Source organism: Thamnophis sirtalis, unplaced genomic scaffold (assembly GCF_051295495.1).
Source record: "Thamnophis sirtalis isolate CommonGarterSnake01/CBP01778 unplaced genomic scaffold, rThaSir2_p1.2 scaffold_2, whole genome shotgun sequence".
Lineage (NCBI taxonomy): Eukaryota > Metazoa > Chordata > Lepidosauria > Squamata > Natricidae > Thamnophis > Thamnophis sirtalis.
The window spans coordinates 120823000-120840060 of NW_028261382.1; the positions used below are offsets into that span (position 1 = coordinate 120823000).

Genomic DNA, 17061 nt, shown 5'->3' on the forward strand with positions numbered 1-17061 from the left:
GTGCCTTGCAAGAATTGAGTAGATGACATCTTTACTCTCAGAAGTGGTGAAGACAAAAACCAGGCAAACTCATTTTGTAATCATTACTTTTGAATGTTCCGTTTAACCACTTAGTGGATATTAGAGACATCCAAACAGCAAGCTTAATTTGACGCCTGGTGAGTTTTACGTTCTTGGGATTTAAGAAATCTTAAATAAAGTCTCAGAAATTCACAATTTAAATTTAATTATACAAGCAAATGTCCGATTCAAATGAAGAAGGAAGTGGATTTGGGAATAAAGAAAATCATGTTTTTCATCATATATGTGTAATAAAACAACATTCATTTTCATGAAAAATATGCTGTTATTTATTAGATTTATATGTAATCTTTCTCAAAAAAAGGTGAAATTACTCTAACAAATAGCTAAAAATGATAAATCAGATTAAATCTTTCAGCATTTTATATCATAGGGAAAGAAGGCAAAAGGATAAAATGAAACAAAATGCAATAAAATGTAAAATTGAATTATACAAAGGACTACTTTGAGTTTTATTTTTAAAGGAAGTTCCTTTTCAGAAAATACGTAAGTTAGCTTCATGGAAAGAATGCTGGCTGGGTGAAATGTGATGTTGGTGTCACTTTTAATTTTCTCTTTGGAAGAACCTTTGTATATTTTACTTTGATTACCTCTTTCAAATCATTTTTCATTTCCATAGTCTCTGAAGACATTATGTACCTCATATAACCTTGCGTTTGGAGAGAATTGAGGATGCTATCATTCTTCTGACATTACGCAGAGAAACTAAATCGTTTTAGTGAAATCAGTTTTTCTTAAGTTAAAATACCTTCAACCCCAAACACATATGTGTGTGCAGATAAAGAGAAAATATTCCCTAAAGGACTTTACTATAGTTCTCGTATATAAAGAGAGATGAAATCTTATATCATATGACCATATTTTCCAAAGATTCCGTATATTTTGCGGTTTCATTTTTAAATTGTCATCTTAATAAAATGTGCGCAGAGGTTGTCTTTTGTTTTGTTTTTGCTTTTAATTTTCTATGTGGCCGTTGCCATTCCAGTCATCTTTGTCATCTTTATTCTTTGCCAGGATATTAATTTTCAGATGGGAAGTAATCCATATTGGCCTGTTAAGCGCCAGGTTATGGCCAAAGCAGAAGAGCAGAATGGAGCAGACAGTGGAGAATATCCAGAGATAGGTCTGGAGTGTCTTGTTCACTGGGTTTTTGGATGCTAGGGGTCAGGGGTGGGTTGCTGCCGGCATTGCTGCTGGTTCATTTCACTCGCATTTCACAAAGTCCCAATTTCCACTAACGGTTCACCTGAACCAAGGCGAACCGGTAGCAACCCACCTCTGCTAGGGGTACCAGTGGGGAGGAGGCAGGTAAGAGGTAAGGCACTTTCTTTTTATGTGTGATGTCTTGTTATTTTTGAACGCCCCCACCCCCTGCAGACATTCTAGCTTCAAATCTTTTTCATTTGATATTTCCTCCATTTTTTTTATGAAGCCCATACAAAAGTTTAATAATAGCAGTTAGACTTATATACCGCTTCATAAGGCTTTCAGCCCTCTCTAAGCAGTTTACAGAGTCAGCATATTGCCCCCAACAATCCGGGTCCTCATTTTACCCACCTCGGAAGGATGGAAGGCTGAGTCAACCCTGAGCCGGTGAGATTTGAACAGCTGAACTGCAGAACTGCAGTCAGCTGAAGTAGCCTGCAGTGCTGCATTTAACCACTGCGCCACCTCGGCTCTATAATAAGTTTGGTTTGGGACACCAGTTTTTTTTTTTTAAAAGCAGTGATCTGAGATATTATCAGGTGAAATAAACAGGGTAATGAAAGTAGATAGGGATGCCTCCCCCCTCCCCCCGCTCTTTCATATCACCATAAACCAGGAATTGTCCACTGAAGGTGGCAAGGTACAGATTTAGAACTAAAGAACGAAAGAAAGAAAGAAAGAAAGAAAGAAAGGAAGGAAGGAAGGAAGGAAGAAAGAAAGAAAGAAAGAAAGAAAGGAGAAAACAAGAGGAAAACAAGTAGGGATGTGTATTGTTGTATTTGGAAATGTTCTGGATTTAAGCATCCTGGATTTCCCTCTATTACTACAACCTTAGAAGCAGCATTAGGTAAAGATTCCCCTTGCACATATATGCTAGTTGTTCCCGACTCTAGGGGGTGGTGCTTATCTCTGTTTCAAAGCCAAAGAGACAGCACTGTCTGAAGACCTCTCCGTGATCATGTGGCTGGCATGACTGCACACAGAACACTGTTATCTTCCTACCAATGGTGGTTCCTATTTTTTTAACCTGCATTTTTTACATGCATTCAAACTGCTAGGTTGGCAGAAGCTGGGACAAGTAATGAGAGCTCACCCTGTTTATGTGGCACTAAGGATTCAAACTATCAAATTGCTGACCTTTCTGATTGACAAGCTCAGCGTCTTAGCACTGAGCTATCATGTCCCTAATAGCAGCATTAGTATCTGCCAAATCTATATTTTCTAAAATATAGGGGGAAACTTTTTTTTAATGCCAGGTATTTTCATTTGTGAACAGCTTAAAGATGTTTCTCTGTTATTGCTAAGTTGTTGCTGTTGTTATTATGTGGTTAATCTTTGGTGAGATTCACAGCCTTTGGGGCTGGTTGGTAGCTCAACAGCTCGAGTCCTAACCAAGGACCTAGGAACTGTTAAGGTAACGTCAGAGGATATAAGCTGTTCCAAGTAGGGTGGTTTTTTGTAGAATCAGAATGTTCAAGCCTGATAAATTTAGAATTTCCAAATAGTGAGGTAGCCCTTTAGGTTTTGCTTTAAGGGGTCCAATTACAATCAGGACAACACACAATTTCTTTTTCCACAGTCGCTAACTTCAATTTGCAAGTCCCCGTACTTTGTGATTTTTTCTTGCTGTTTATCTTCAATTCGTGCATCTCCAGGTATTGCAATGTCAATAAACCCTCCTTTTTTTTCATTAGCCTTTGTTCACTGAGATCACAATCCATGTGGTTCACCTTCCAAATCTGATACATTCATTTTTGAAATCCACGTTTTGCTGGGTCAGACTGATAGTAAGCTTTGATAATAGAGATGTTTTCTTCCCTAGTCCAGATTTTTCGCTTTTTCACTTTTTCTTCCAGTAGCCTGTCAGCTCCATGCCCTGGTTGCCTAGCAGAGGGAGCTGAGCTCTGTAGCTCATTTTGCACAGAATGCCCAGGAGCCATAGCATCCAATGGAACCCTTGTTAATACGGGCGATGGTTCAGCTGGCATAAATTTCATTTTTTTTTGTATTCACCATATTTGAATGGGTTGTGGAGCAAATTTTGTCTGGCCCTTCACCTGAGACCTGTCTGATATGTTGCACCTGTTCAGCATAGTCCTTAGGATCATTAGAGCATGCAAGCCCTTCTAACATGACAAGATAAAGCTCCTCGGAAGGGTTATTGTTGTTGTTGTTATTGTTGTTGTTGTTGTTGTTGTTATTATTCTTATTATTATTATTATTGTTATACAATTGTATCACAGCGGCCAGTTGTTTCACCGGATTTGGCATTGGTTACTAGTCGGGCCCCACCCAGGGGCCTAGGACGTCGTAACGTATTTTCGTAATATGCGTGCAGATCCAAGCAGTGCGGCTTTTTGCATTTGACTGATGGTGATTTTGTCAATTTTTAACTGTTTTAAATGTAATTCCAGTGCTTTTGGAATAGCACCCAGTGTGCCAATTACCACTGGAATTACCACTGCTGGTTTGTGCCATAGTCGTTGAATTTCGATTTTTAAGTCCTGGTATCTTGCGATTTTTTCATGTTCCTTCTCGGCGACCCTGCTATCACCTGGTATTGCGATGTCTATGATTGTGACCTTATTTTTCTCAACCAGTGTGATGTCTGGTGTATTATGCGCCAGTATTTTGTCGGTTTGTATACGGAAATCCCACAAGAATTATTATTATTATTATTATTATTATTATTATTATTATTATTATTATTACCCATTAGATGTATATACCTTACAATTCCCTTGTAACTTGCGGGAACATTATCATGTTATATAGCATATTGTTTTTCTATTACTTTGTTGAGGTTTGTTTTATTGTTGAGCAATATTTGTGAGTGAATTGTGATCTACATACACATAATTAAATAATCTTCTGCAGTGTATTTCCTTCTCTTTCTCTCTCATACACATGTGTGTGATTTGCATGTGGGAATGGGAATAGGTCTTTTGCAGAGCCAGATTTTTGAAGGCAGATGATAGGTCAGAATCAGCTGTATTTAACCAGTTTCCTAGGTTGGGAACATGTGGCATACAATTCAGGAAAGCTAGGTTAGAGAAAAAGAGACCTTGAGCCGTTCCACATACATAATCTGCACTCTTCTCCAACCCCTTCAACCTATTCATACATGCTAAAACAAACATGTGACACTGAAATGTGTTTGTTTCCCCAGTCTATTGGAACACAAGATTCTTGACATGGAAGAAAGGCATAAAGAGGAACTAGATACGTTAAAAGAGGAAAAGGGGGACCTGCAAGTTTTGGTATCTCGTCAAACCTACATTATCCAAGAACTTGAGAGGCAACTAAGTAAAGCAACAACCAATAACAGCATTATGCAGAAGCAACAACTTGAACTCATGGACACAGTCCATAGCCTGGTCAGCATTTGTTCTAAAGATGGAGGTAAGATGGTATTAGTTTGAAAAATAAACAGGGGTAAGATTGTTTGAATGTCTTTAGTGCAATGAATGACTTTATTCATTCCAGTATACAACTCCCCAAACTAGTTAGTGGGGGGAAAAAGGAACAAAAAACGTGCCTTCCTCCATATTTCCATTACTAATACCAATGGTCTGTGAGGATTGATATTGCTGATTGTAGACCAGCTCATTGGAAGTAGGTATATAAGTTCCCCTTGGAGTCTAAGAGCGAAAACATTTTATTTGTTTTTCTTAAGAATGTAAAATCATTTGATTTGACTACATTAAAGTGGTGCATTTTGGGATGGAAGGAGTACAAGCCATTACTAATGTGCTTATCAGGAATTGGTCTGGTAGTGTGAAATGAGAACATTGGGTGTCGGGTTCCAAAATCAAGGAAGATACTGAGATCTTCTTAAGCAGATTTCTTTGTTGTTTCTCATCTATAGAGATAATTCCCAAATTAAAGCAGACTAGTTTGCACCAAAAACATAAATTATGAGACAGGGGTAGGATTCAATCGGTTTGGAATTCAGCCCAGCTACTGAATTGGTAGCTCTGATGATCAGCTGGAAGTGAACTAGTTCGCTCACACAATCAAGTGGGCCTGCCCACCTGACCCTGCGCTTTACCTATCTGTATCTTCTCAGCTGAGTCGCTCAGCAGAGTGAATTGCCACACCTCAGCTATTTTCCTTCCCAAGCAGCAATCCGGAAGGTGAATATTCTCTCAATTGCGCATGTGCGCACTCAGCACATGCTCAGAATGTGCTCAGTGAACTAGTTGTTAAACTGGTAAGATCCCACCCCTGGTATGAGAACTGTCAGCGAGGAGCAATTTTCTCCTTTCTTTCACATTAACTATCTAAATTGTATGGCCTCTTGCTGCTCTGGAATGAACTGTCTCCTTCCTGAGAACCTAGAAAACTTTCTTTCATATTGGATGAGGCTTGCTGGTTCTTGAAGAATTACCTGTAAATTCTGATCATTTTCAGAGGATTTGCATTTGCTAGGGTTGGGTTGAACACTGAAGTTTGACTCTTGCCATATTGCAGATGGTACAGATCAGGGGTGGGTTCCGACTTCTGTTATTGCTAGTTCTCTCAGGGATGCACATCAAGCATGTGTGAACTCTTGATGCACAGTAGTAAAAAAATTACTTCTGTGCATGTGCAGAAGCAAAAAAACAAGATGGGCCACCTATGGCGCCACTGATAGAACTAGTTCAGGCACATGGCTGGCTGAGTTATTACCTACTCCGCCAAACCGGTCCGAACTGGTAGGAACTCATCTCTGGTACAGATCAATTTGTCCTTAGTCTTTTGCTCATCTGTATTCTTATTCTGGTAGTCATTTTGACAAATCGACAAATCCTGACTACTCAAAGTAGTGTGGGCAACCAGTGGAGGTCCTGATGTTGTCAAAAGGAAAATGGCAGCAACTGTAGCTAGTCGGGCCAATACTGACGTGCCTCCATTCCCTAGCCTGATAAAAATACAAATCTCTTTTATTAAAGTGCTGCACTTCTCCTGAGTCAATTTGGTTAAGTCTGTTGGTATCTCCCAGATCTAATTTCCACTTTTTGTTTTGTATTTTTAAACTATAGTTAAGTTGGTTTGAAAAATATTATCTAACTATCTGATAACCTGGTTTTGCCTGGGTATTTATTAATCCTAATCCTGTATTAGACAGGAAAACCCTGATTTTGTTGAAAATGTCCCAACCAAATATAATTTCTAATGTTGGATTTCCCCACTTACCAGTGGGAACCCCCTTGTAAAGTACTGTGAAGCTCTTACCATGGCAACTCCATTGTGCTGTACAGTAGAAGCCATTTATGGCAGTATGGTAGAAGCCATTTTAGGGCACAACAGGCTGTATCTTAACAGAACACAGTCCCCAAGGGATGGAGACACACACACACACACACACACACACACACACACACACACACACACACACATTAAATAAACTTGATTATTCTACATTATTATAATGGATGAAGGAGGCATATACCATTCTGAAGTTGAGAAAATTTAAGAATCTGATTTTTAACTTTTTTCTTTCGAGAGAAGTTTCAAAATGTCAAAACCTCTCCTTATAGAAGAATAATATTTTTCCTATATTATTAATACTAAACCGATAGTCTATAATAAATAAATTGAGAATATTAGTATAAAAATCCTGGGTATAAATTTAAGAACCCGATATTTAACTTTTATTATATATTAAGGTAGCAAAGCCAGGCCATGCAAAAGGCTTAAAACCTCAACACAGATGTCAAATCATCTTAATTTCCTGCCCAAAGTATCTGAGGTGAGCCAGCAGTAATCTTATTTTTCCACATTTCATCACGTCTATTTGATCAACGATCAGAACAATAAAAGAAAAAGTGCATTATGGTAATGTAGCATAGACTTTTTAAACTTTGTGTAAAAGTCTAATAGCATACTATGAAACAAAACTCATCATGGGCATAATATTTATTGTTTGTTACACAAATCTAAATCTGTAGTAATATATTTAGATACTTTAACAGATGTGACACCGAATTCAGCCCCATTAAATGTGATGTTAGGCTTATGGTCTAATAAGAGAAAAGCAAGATAAAACTTATCTGATTTTCCTATCTTGTATTACAAGGGACAGATGAGAGATTGAGAAATATTTTGATAATATGTGCAGTGCACAAAACATGTTGGGTGGTTTTTTATCAAGTTTGAATTGTGCTGATAGGTTTTTCTGACAAAGGGGAATTTTACCTAATCTACCACTGAGAACTGCTGTAGGTAAAACATCATGTCTTTCTAAAAAAAGAATTGCTGCTGAGTACGGGATATACATGTGGTTGAAAATCTACATGATTTCCACTTAGGGTATTTTAAATGTTCCTTGATATGTTTTAAACTAAGTTCATTCTATAGTTTAGTATCAAATAATCTGGCTTTGGCCATTTGACAGGTTATTTTATATTATAAAGACAATAGTGGGCTAAGAGAGAGGCCGAAAAGGACACATTTTTTGAGGACTAGTAAATTCCAAGAGCTTTGAAACTGATCTGTCATCATTAGAAGGATCAATCCTGCTGGGAGGGGGGGGGGAGAGGATTTGAGCCAAAAATTATATATGAGCAGCCATGCCTTTACCTCTACTTTCAACAATTGTTTTCCTACCTAAGGAAAGCATTTGATACGTATTTTTATCCATGGAAAATTGATTGTATAAACCTGGTTTGGACCATTTCTGGAGATTCATAATCAGAAAATTGGCCTAAGTGTATTCCATAAAACGTCTGAATTATAAACTTTGCCTCAAATAACTGAAATGCAGCAAGAATATGTTCCTTGCCTTGCAAGGACATGAAAGATACACTAAATGCTAAGAAACACTTAGCATTTCAAGGCTGATTGTTTCATGTATTCTATATGAATTTTCCAAAAACCAATAGCAGGTAGCACCAACACTAAATATTTCAAACTCTTAATTTGTTCTATTTCACTTCCTGAAATAGTCTGCTTATGCTTTTCAGGCTTTTTAGCAAGCTACTATTAGTTTCATTTTCTGCTATTTAATTGTTTTTTTCTCTAAGTGTTGGGATTGCTCTAAGTCTATTGATATCTCCTGTTGGTGTGCATGTTGTGCTTTTGGGCTATAGAAGATATGTGATCCATCTTTGAAGTCCATAAAAAAAGACACAGAGTCAAATTTCCCAAGAGCCAATTTATGTTGATCTCGTTCATATCTGAGTCATGCTCATTAGCTTCCATTGTCGGATGATAAGTTTTGAAATACTATTGGAAATAAATATCAAATGATTAGATCTATATTCATTATTCTTATTTTACGCCAATACTCAGGCTTTTTGTTGACTTTGACATGTATGCATGTATGCATGTATGCATGTATGCATGTATGCATGTATGCATGTATGCATGTATGCATGTATGCATGTATGCATGTATGCATGTATGCATGTATGCATGTATGCATGTATGCATGTATGCATGCATGTATGCATGCATGTATGCATGTATGCATGTATATATGTATGCATGTATGCATGTATGCATGTATGCATGTATGCATGTATGCATGTATGCATGTATATATGTATATATGTATATATGTATATATGTATATATGTATATATGTATATATGTATATATGTATATATGTATATATGTATATATGTATATATGTATATATGTATATATGTATATATGTATCAGTGGTAGGTTCTTACCGGTTTGGACAAAGTCAGCCAAACCGGCAGTGGTATGGCGGTGTGGGTTGCTGAAACCAGCAGCAACCCAGGCCTGCCCCACCCCTGAACCGGTTCTTGGGGCGGCGCCATAGATGCCATCATCTTGTTTTTGCTTCTGCGCATATGTAGAACCATTTTTATTACACCGTGCATGCGCATGCAGTGCGCATGAAGCACGCACATGAGCAAACCAACAGTAGTGCCTGCCAGAACCCACCCCTATATATTCATTCCCCAATTTACATAAGTAAAATATGTGTTTCAGTTGGATAAACATTACCAATACTTTAACATAATCTACTCAGTAATGTTTGCAGGATTCTATTGCAGTGACTGCATTGATATAACATCAATGTCTTGCCTCTTTAACTCAAATAGTGACAGTTAAATAATGTATATTATATGCTATACCACATTGTTATATACAGTTTAGGTGTAGGAGAAGGAGAAGCACAGCCTGGGGGTGGACTTAAGAAAGGAATCAAACAGGAGTCATTAAAATCCCACAGCAGTCCAAGTCCATCTGCTCTTGAATTCTATTAACTCTTATCTAGGGCCATTTTTGTGCTGTTAGTTGAATATATTCTTGTGTATAGGAATAAGCAATAAATCAGCTGAACTGGAGCTTAGCACACCATCCTGATTCTTCCCACTTGATATTAGACAACTTCATTCCAAGTCTTTTCTTAGAATTTAATTGATAAGGTGATTCTAAGGAATGATTATAATAATTAGGCTTGATCAGCTATATCACCAACCTATCTTCAATAGAAAATGGGAATCATCCACAGAGTAATTAGCAGAATGGCTATTGATATTATTCAAACACACAAAGAGACCAATTTATGAATAATTATTCAATTTATAAATTGATTTATCTTCTTCAGGTTAATTAAATTTCATTCAGCATTTAACAATCCCTACATAATAGTTTTGTTGACTTGGTGGCTTTCCAAATGTGTTTAGGCTGCAGCTTCCAAAATTACCAGCCAATTTTTCCAACTAAGACTGCTATAGTTCTAGTAAAAATACCTGAAATTACACTGGAGAGAACTGGTATACTTATGCCTGTTTTGTTTTTATAGCTCCTTTGATACCCTGCTTTAAACACTCCAAATTACTATGAAATTAAATGGCTGTATCAGTATTGGTGAACTTTTTTGAAATGTGAGGCATGTGTGTGCCAGAAACGAGAAAAGCAGCCATCCAGTGCACATGCATGCACTGGGAAGATGCATGCGCATGGGCCATCTGGGTCTTCTGGTTTCTGGCATGCATGCACAAATGAGGATCAGCTGGCCGGTGCATATGCATGCACCAGAAACCAGAAGAGCAGCCACCTAGTGCACATGCATGCACCGGGAAGATTATATTCCAGTTTCCGATGCATGCATGTGCACCAGCCACCTGGTCTTTCAATTTGTGGTGTGCATGCACATGCAAAGATCAGCTGGATGGTGTGCATGTGTGTGCCACAAACTGGAAGATCTTCCCAGTGCACGCATGAGCATCGGGCAGCTGTTCTTCTGATTTCCAATGTTCCTATGTGAAAACCAGCTGGCTGGTATGCTGGAACCCCAAAGAGCAATGAGTGGCAGCTCACGTGCCAGGAGAGATGGGTCTATGTGACACTTCTGGCTTGCGTGCCATAGGTTCTCCATCACAGGACTATACAAAGCAAGTTTGGGCAAAGCATTATGCTGATTATTATATTACTTTGAGTGTGTGAGTTGGAATTTTATATTTGACCATAGTCTACTGTTCTGACCCCCCTGACTGTGAATACACTAGAATGCAGGCTTGGCTGTTTGCTCAATTACTGAGATAACGAATCATTTGGCTGAGAGCCCAGGCAACTCATGTTCAATACAGTAGCTGCAGCAATCCAGATAATCCAAACAAAGCAACCCAGAGAGTCCAAACGAACAGACACGGCTAGAATACACAGATAGATTTTATTCACTAATTCGAATGGTTGTTTCCAGCAAATGTCCCCTCCCAACACCTCACCTATAATCTCTCTTGGGAGGGGCCAAACAGCAACTACCTGTGCTTAATCATCATCTGTGAGTCTGCCTATGGAGTTACTGCTTCCGTTTCTCAGCCTGTCTCAATCTAGCATCAGGGACAAACTGCCTTTGATCCTCCCCACTGCTTCATGTCTCGGGTGCCTCCTGGTGGCCAACCAGCCTCTCTGGTCCCTGCTCCGAGTCCGAACCCTGCCCAGAGTCCTCCACATCTTTCATGGCAGACTCATATGGTTCCTCGCTATCCGAGTCCATCAGCAGCTCAACCAGATCCTGCTGGGCCACAACAGTCTACTAGGAAAACAAATGTGTCATTGGAACATCTTTTGAACCAGAATCATCTGTAGTGGAAGAAATTGAAACAGTGATCTGTAATTTTGTTTGAAGACTTTATATCACTCATGAAAAGCCAAAAGTTCCCAGCTGTGTGAAAAGCTTTTTGTGAAAACAAACTCAAAGCAAAATGCCAATTTTGTGTACAATGGAGGCTAGGAAGGTGAATATTTTGAGATGATTTATCTCAAAAGGTATTTTTCCAGGCTTCAGAAACCTTTACCTAGAGAGCCCTAGGATTGAACTTGGGACCATAAGATTACAAATCACATGCTTTCTCACTGAGATATGTTTTTCCTTCCTGAATGTCCAATTAATGACTACAGTATTTTTTTTCCTGCAAAAGGATATTCAGCATGGAGTCTAAGCTAAAGCTGCCTGTTGACCAGCAGACTTTTTCTTGGGAAATGCCTGCTGATGGCTGGCTGGTTAGGGCACAGCTGTGGAGTATTTGGCAAGCTGCATTGTAGTTCAACCCAGGTGCAGCAGGAGGAAAGAGATTCTTGGCATAGGAAGCCCTTTGACTTGGTTGGGGAAAAAAAGTGGCTCCATCCTGGAGTAATTACAGGTTGGCATTTTGCCAGCCAAGCAAACATCATTCTTTGTTCACATACTCATATACCCGGAGTGTGAAGTGGAGAGAAAGAAAAAGCATCCGATTCCTTTAAGAACATCAATCGCTGGCAGCTCAGTTTCACGCCAGGTTTGGGGGAAGAAAAGGCACCTGTAAGAAAGCTTTTGTTCCACCACACCATGCTGAGAAACTCATTTGATAGAAACACAAAAGGAACAGTGAGACCCTCATCAATTCCCACCCCCCTTTAACCTTTCTTCATAGAGCTGTTATTTAAAAATATCCTAAGAGGTACGATTTGAGCCAGTAAATGCTTTTTTATCCTAGAGAAATATTAACTGTGAAAAAAATGAACTTTGGTTATTTTGTGTGGGTAAAGAAGTTGGCCAAAAGTCATTCGAAAGACGGCAGCTGTAGTAAGGACTGGCATGTTCTTTCCTCATGCTGCAATCCCATGTACATTTCAAGCCCCAGACCTTCCGCATAGCCCTTAAAACCTGGCTGTCCCGACAGGCCTGGGGCTAAAGACTTCACCGTACCCGAATAGTATGAATGTTGTGTTTTTTAACGAAGTACTGTCCTATATGTAACTTGGTTTGCCCCCCCCCTCCTTCTGAACTGTGAGCCGCCCTGAGTCCCCCCAGGGAAAAGGGCGGCATACAAATATTAATAAATACCAAAATACCAAAATATTACCTGGCAGCATGAGAGAACAGTGTGAATACTGGGTAATGGGTTTCAGCTTCTATTAGACTTGTGTTGAAGAAATAGGAGGGGACGTCCCATTGACTTTAGGTATATATTCTAAGGACGATTTTGCTGTTGTGCATAGTAAAAAACTATGTTTCTGAACCTCGCTGACTTTAAAATGTGTGGACTTCAACTCCCAGAATTCTCCAGCCAGCATGGGGAATTCTGGGAGTTGAAGCCCACACATTTTAATGTCATGGAGAAATACTGATAAAGAAAGCTTAGGACTGGTTTATCTTATATACATTAAATTCTACTCTGTGCCATTAGCTGTAGGCAGCCTGTTGTGTAAGAACATTGTTGGCTCTTAGCAGTCCCATAGGCTGATTTTCTCCTTTTCAGATTTGTTTCATTAAACAAAACTTTTTTATTAAATAAAAATTATATAATAAAAATAACGGTCCACAAAGATTATTTTTATTTGATTTGTATAGCTGCCCACTTCAAACCAGTAACAAATACCCATTTATATTTTGATTTTGCACAGGTATTAACAAGTGCCACATTGATAAGTAGTAAGAATCTCTATCATCTGAATTAACCATTTAGATTTTTAACTACCATATATAATATCAAAATGAAATATCAAAATAAAGGAAACGTTTAGAACTTACCACAATCTTTTTTACATTGATCCTATATTAATATAGGATTTTTAAAAATCTACAAAACAATCTCCTCCATCAAGGTATAATAGGGTGTCAGAGAAAGCACTATGAAAAAAAATGTGCCTTTTCAACTTTCCCCCATATAAAGATGAAAGAGTATGTGTAAGCAATGTAAATGCAATTGTGTTAATATATTTAGGTTTCTTGATCTAGTTATCTATTGCATTGCAGTCACTGAGAGTTTCAGGTTAATTTAGGTTCTTATATAACTTGAAGGGCAGGTTCTGCAAGTACTAACTGAGTTTACAGAGAAGGTTTTTTGACATGTATAAACTATAAAAAGCACTTAAGAAACTTTGATTCATAATCAGTTAGAAGAAGGATATAATTGAATAAGTCCAAGATTTATGGGTTATACCAATTTCATCATTAGTGTATATGTTTACTTAGAAGTAAGTTCACTGAATTAATTAACTTAATTACTTAGAAGTAAGTTCACTGAATTAATTTTCAAGGTGTAGGTTTTCTGGCCCTATTCCCTCATGGGATGACTAGTCCAGTATCTTCAGCCTGTGATGATGGGGTGCACAAGTGACCTCCCACACATTTGGAAGTAGCCCCAGGGTTTCTCCAAAGGTTGACTCCAACTTCTTCCAGTGTAACATGAAATTTAATAGGTAGAAGGTAGAAAATGTGAAATACATGTTAAATCATCAGATAAATTGTGTACAGTATGCAGCTCATTAACTTTGAAGTATGGCTTCTAGTATTTCACTTGAAGGCCTAAAACCATTCTCAGTTTAAAAAGCTCACACACTCCATGTTTAGTTTAAGTTTAACTTTAAGACAATTAACAGGCGAGTCACATTTTTGAGTTGTTCCCGCTTCCATGCCTGTCATGTAGAAATGGAATTGAGAAGCTTCTGTTCAGACTATGCTATTGATTTCTGCATCAACTTGCTGTTGATGTCTAGATGCCTGCCAGGAAAAGTAAACTGGCTAACCTTGTCACTGGAAGAAATGCCACAATTGGTTGAAGATTTGCTGTGGGTTATTACTGCAGATGTCAATATCATATTCATTTTCTGTTTTGCAGTTTTGCTAAAGAATGTAAAAAAGGAAGAAGAGAAGCCATTCAGAGACTGCGCAGATGCATACCAAGCTGGTTTTAATAAAAGCGGTGTCTACACAATTTATGTTACTAACATATCAGAACCTAAAAAGGTAAAGAAAAGTATGTGTTTCTTTCTAAACATTTAATCCATTCAAATGCATGTTGTGCAAAAAGTCAGGCAACTAGAATTGGCCTTTGGTAAATGCCACTCTGCTTTTCATTCCTGCTGCTGCTGCAGGAAATACGCAGGAATGACTTTCTCAGTAGTTCCTTTTTTGCACCATGTCTTGGGAGACCTGGAAAAATTGCAGGGGAAGAACAGGTGGGTGGAACTGAATGGGTCTTGTATCTCTTATGGAAAAAGACTTGAAGATGATTCAAAAGTCACACGTATGGTTGCTGCAGTATAGAAAACTTCAGACCACCATCAGCCCTTTTATGGGCACCCAAAAGTGAAAGACTTTTTTGTCAGAGTTTTGGCAGTGTGACTAGTATTATGAGATAAACCTAGGAGCAAAACACAGCACACAACACACAGAGCCTTTATACAATTAATAGTGGTTTGTATATATATAGAAATATATACAGACATTAACACAGCAGATAAAACCCCTTACCATTCAGCTATGGACACAAGGAGAGAAAATGAGACACATGATGAGAGAGAAACACCCTCTAATGGCCACATACCTTATTTTTCAGAGTATAAGACGCATCGGAGTATAAGATGCCCCAAGCTTATGAAGAGGCAATTTTTTAAAAAAAGTTTTTGCACTCTTTAGACCTCCCAAAACAGCCCATTTTTTCATGAAAATGGGCCTGTTTTTTTTTTTTTTTTCAAAAAAAGGGCATGAATAGCTTTTAGGAGGCTTGTAGAGTGCTCCTCCTTGTAGAGTGGGGGTGGGGCAAAAATGAGCAAAAAACAGTCCATTTTTCATTTTAAAAGGGCATGCAAAGCTTTTAGGAGACTTATAGGCCCATTTTCAGTCCGTTTTAGGAGGCCTGGGCCCACTTTCAGTCCATTTCTGCCCTCCCCAGCCCCCAGGAGCACTCTGAAAGCCTCCTAAAGGCTATGCATGGTCATTTTGGTGAAAGGGGTTGGGTTTTGGGAGGCAAAAAATGCTGTATAAGATGCACCCAGATTTTCAGCCACTTTTTTGAGGGGAAAAGATTTGTCTTATACTCTGAAAAATACGGTATATATAGACACCTCTTAAAGAAGTAAATGACTTGTGTGAACCTGATCAGAGTCTTAAAGAGGCTATTCCTGTATTGCTGAATCGCCCTCATTGCATCACCTTACAAATGACAGCTTACAACCTTACATCAGCTGGCAGCTATTAAATCCTCAGTACCTGACAGGTTTTTTTTTAAGATTTGCATTTAGGAGTTTAAAAATCAAGACTTAAGAGTTAAGCTACAAAGTTCCAAAGATCCTAAAGGTACCCATTTCCCCCCACCCCTTAAACTCCCAAAATGTCAGATGACTTACAGAAGTACAGAGAGTCTGGGTTGAGAAAATTTAGCTTTTCACTCTCAAGTTTTGAGGATAAATTTGGCCTTGTATTCCACCTATTCATCCTTTTGGCGGCAAAGAATCCTCAAGTACATTTATGATAGGCCTTTTTAAAGCCCTTGTTTACATTAATCAAATGCTATAGTGGAGAGAAAAAACCATGTTTGCTATAAGGCTGTGCACATTAGAGTTCAGTTATGTACTTTGTTTCCTATACAGAAAAGTTTTCTATGTAAGAAAAAGCAAACAAACCATAAAGTCAGCTAAAGGAAACTCTCTGGAGAGTAGGATAAAGAATGATTTCTTCCAGACTTATTATTCTTTACTACTCCAGCAATCCAACCAATATTCATTGGATTGCAGTCTTACCATGATGTTTAAGTGAAGCGTGTAGAGCAACCACTCATATAAAAACACTAAAATATTCGGTATAATTTTATCTTCAATAAACACAAGAAGTTCTCTGTTTTAAAGGACTAGTGCAAACTTCTCTATCAATTCAGGGAGCCACAATACATCTATCACATCTATCAGAGTTTGTTGCAGAAAAATCAAATCCATAAAGCACACACAGATAACTGATTCAACTGGATTCATTAACTCCTTTATATACATAATAAGAGATGAATAAATATACAATATCAATAGTAGATTCTTTCAACATGGTAGAAGTTACAAGCAGGACACAAGCAACAGGACAGCAGAGAGGAGTTTTCAGTTCAGAGCAGACAGAGTAGTTTCAGTTTTGATCCTCAGCGCAGACTCAGATCTGTTTAACCTCCCATTGGCTGACTTAGTTGTTATGCCTATTCATCGGCTGACCTTGTTACCATGTCTCTCCCATTCATGAATATTCTAAGAACATCAGAGCCCCTTGGGTAGTACTGGTTCAAGTTGTTCTCTGCAGGGCTTCCACTTCTTCACAAATGAAATACTTCAAGTCTTAGGTGAAGAGGAACACCACATCTCATTACTATTCAATAAAACTGTTCCTTTTTCAGTTTCTGGGCAGGGGTGTCAAACTCACGATGTCATGATGTCATCACATGACATATCACAACTTTTTTCCTGCTTTGCTAAACTGGGGGTGGGGTTGTCAGCGCGTGATGGATCTGGCCCATGGGTTGCAAGTTTGACACCCCTCTTTTGGGACAATTTTTTTTGAAGGAA

At 38.4% G+C, this 17061-nt stretch overlaps 1 protein-coding gene across 1 annotated transcript in view; it reads left to right on the forward strand.

Annotated features, from left to right (window-relative positions):
• ANGPT1 (angiopoietin 1) overlaps positions 1-17061 on the forward strand; it is a 147184-nt gene that overhangs the window by 81911 nt on the left and 48212 nt on the right. The window contains exons 4-5 of the mRNA XM_087706775.1: positions 4457-4689; positions 14358-14485. Coding sequence (XP_087562901.1) covers positions 4457-4689; positions 14358-14485 — 361 coding nt within the window. The remainder of the gene's footprint in view (positions 1-4456; positions 4690-14357; positions 14486-17061) is intronic.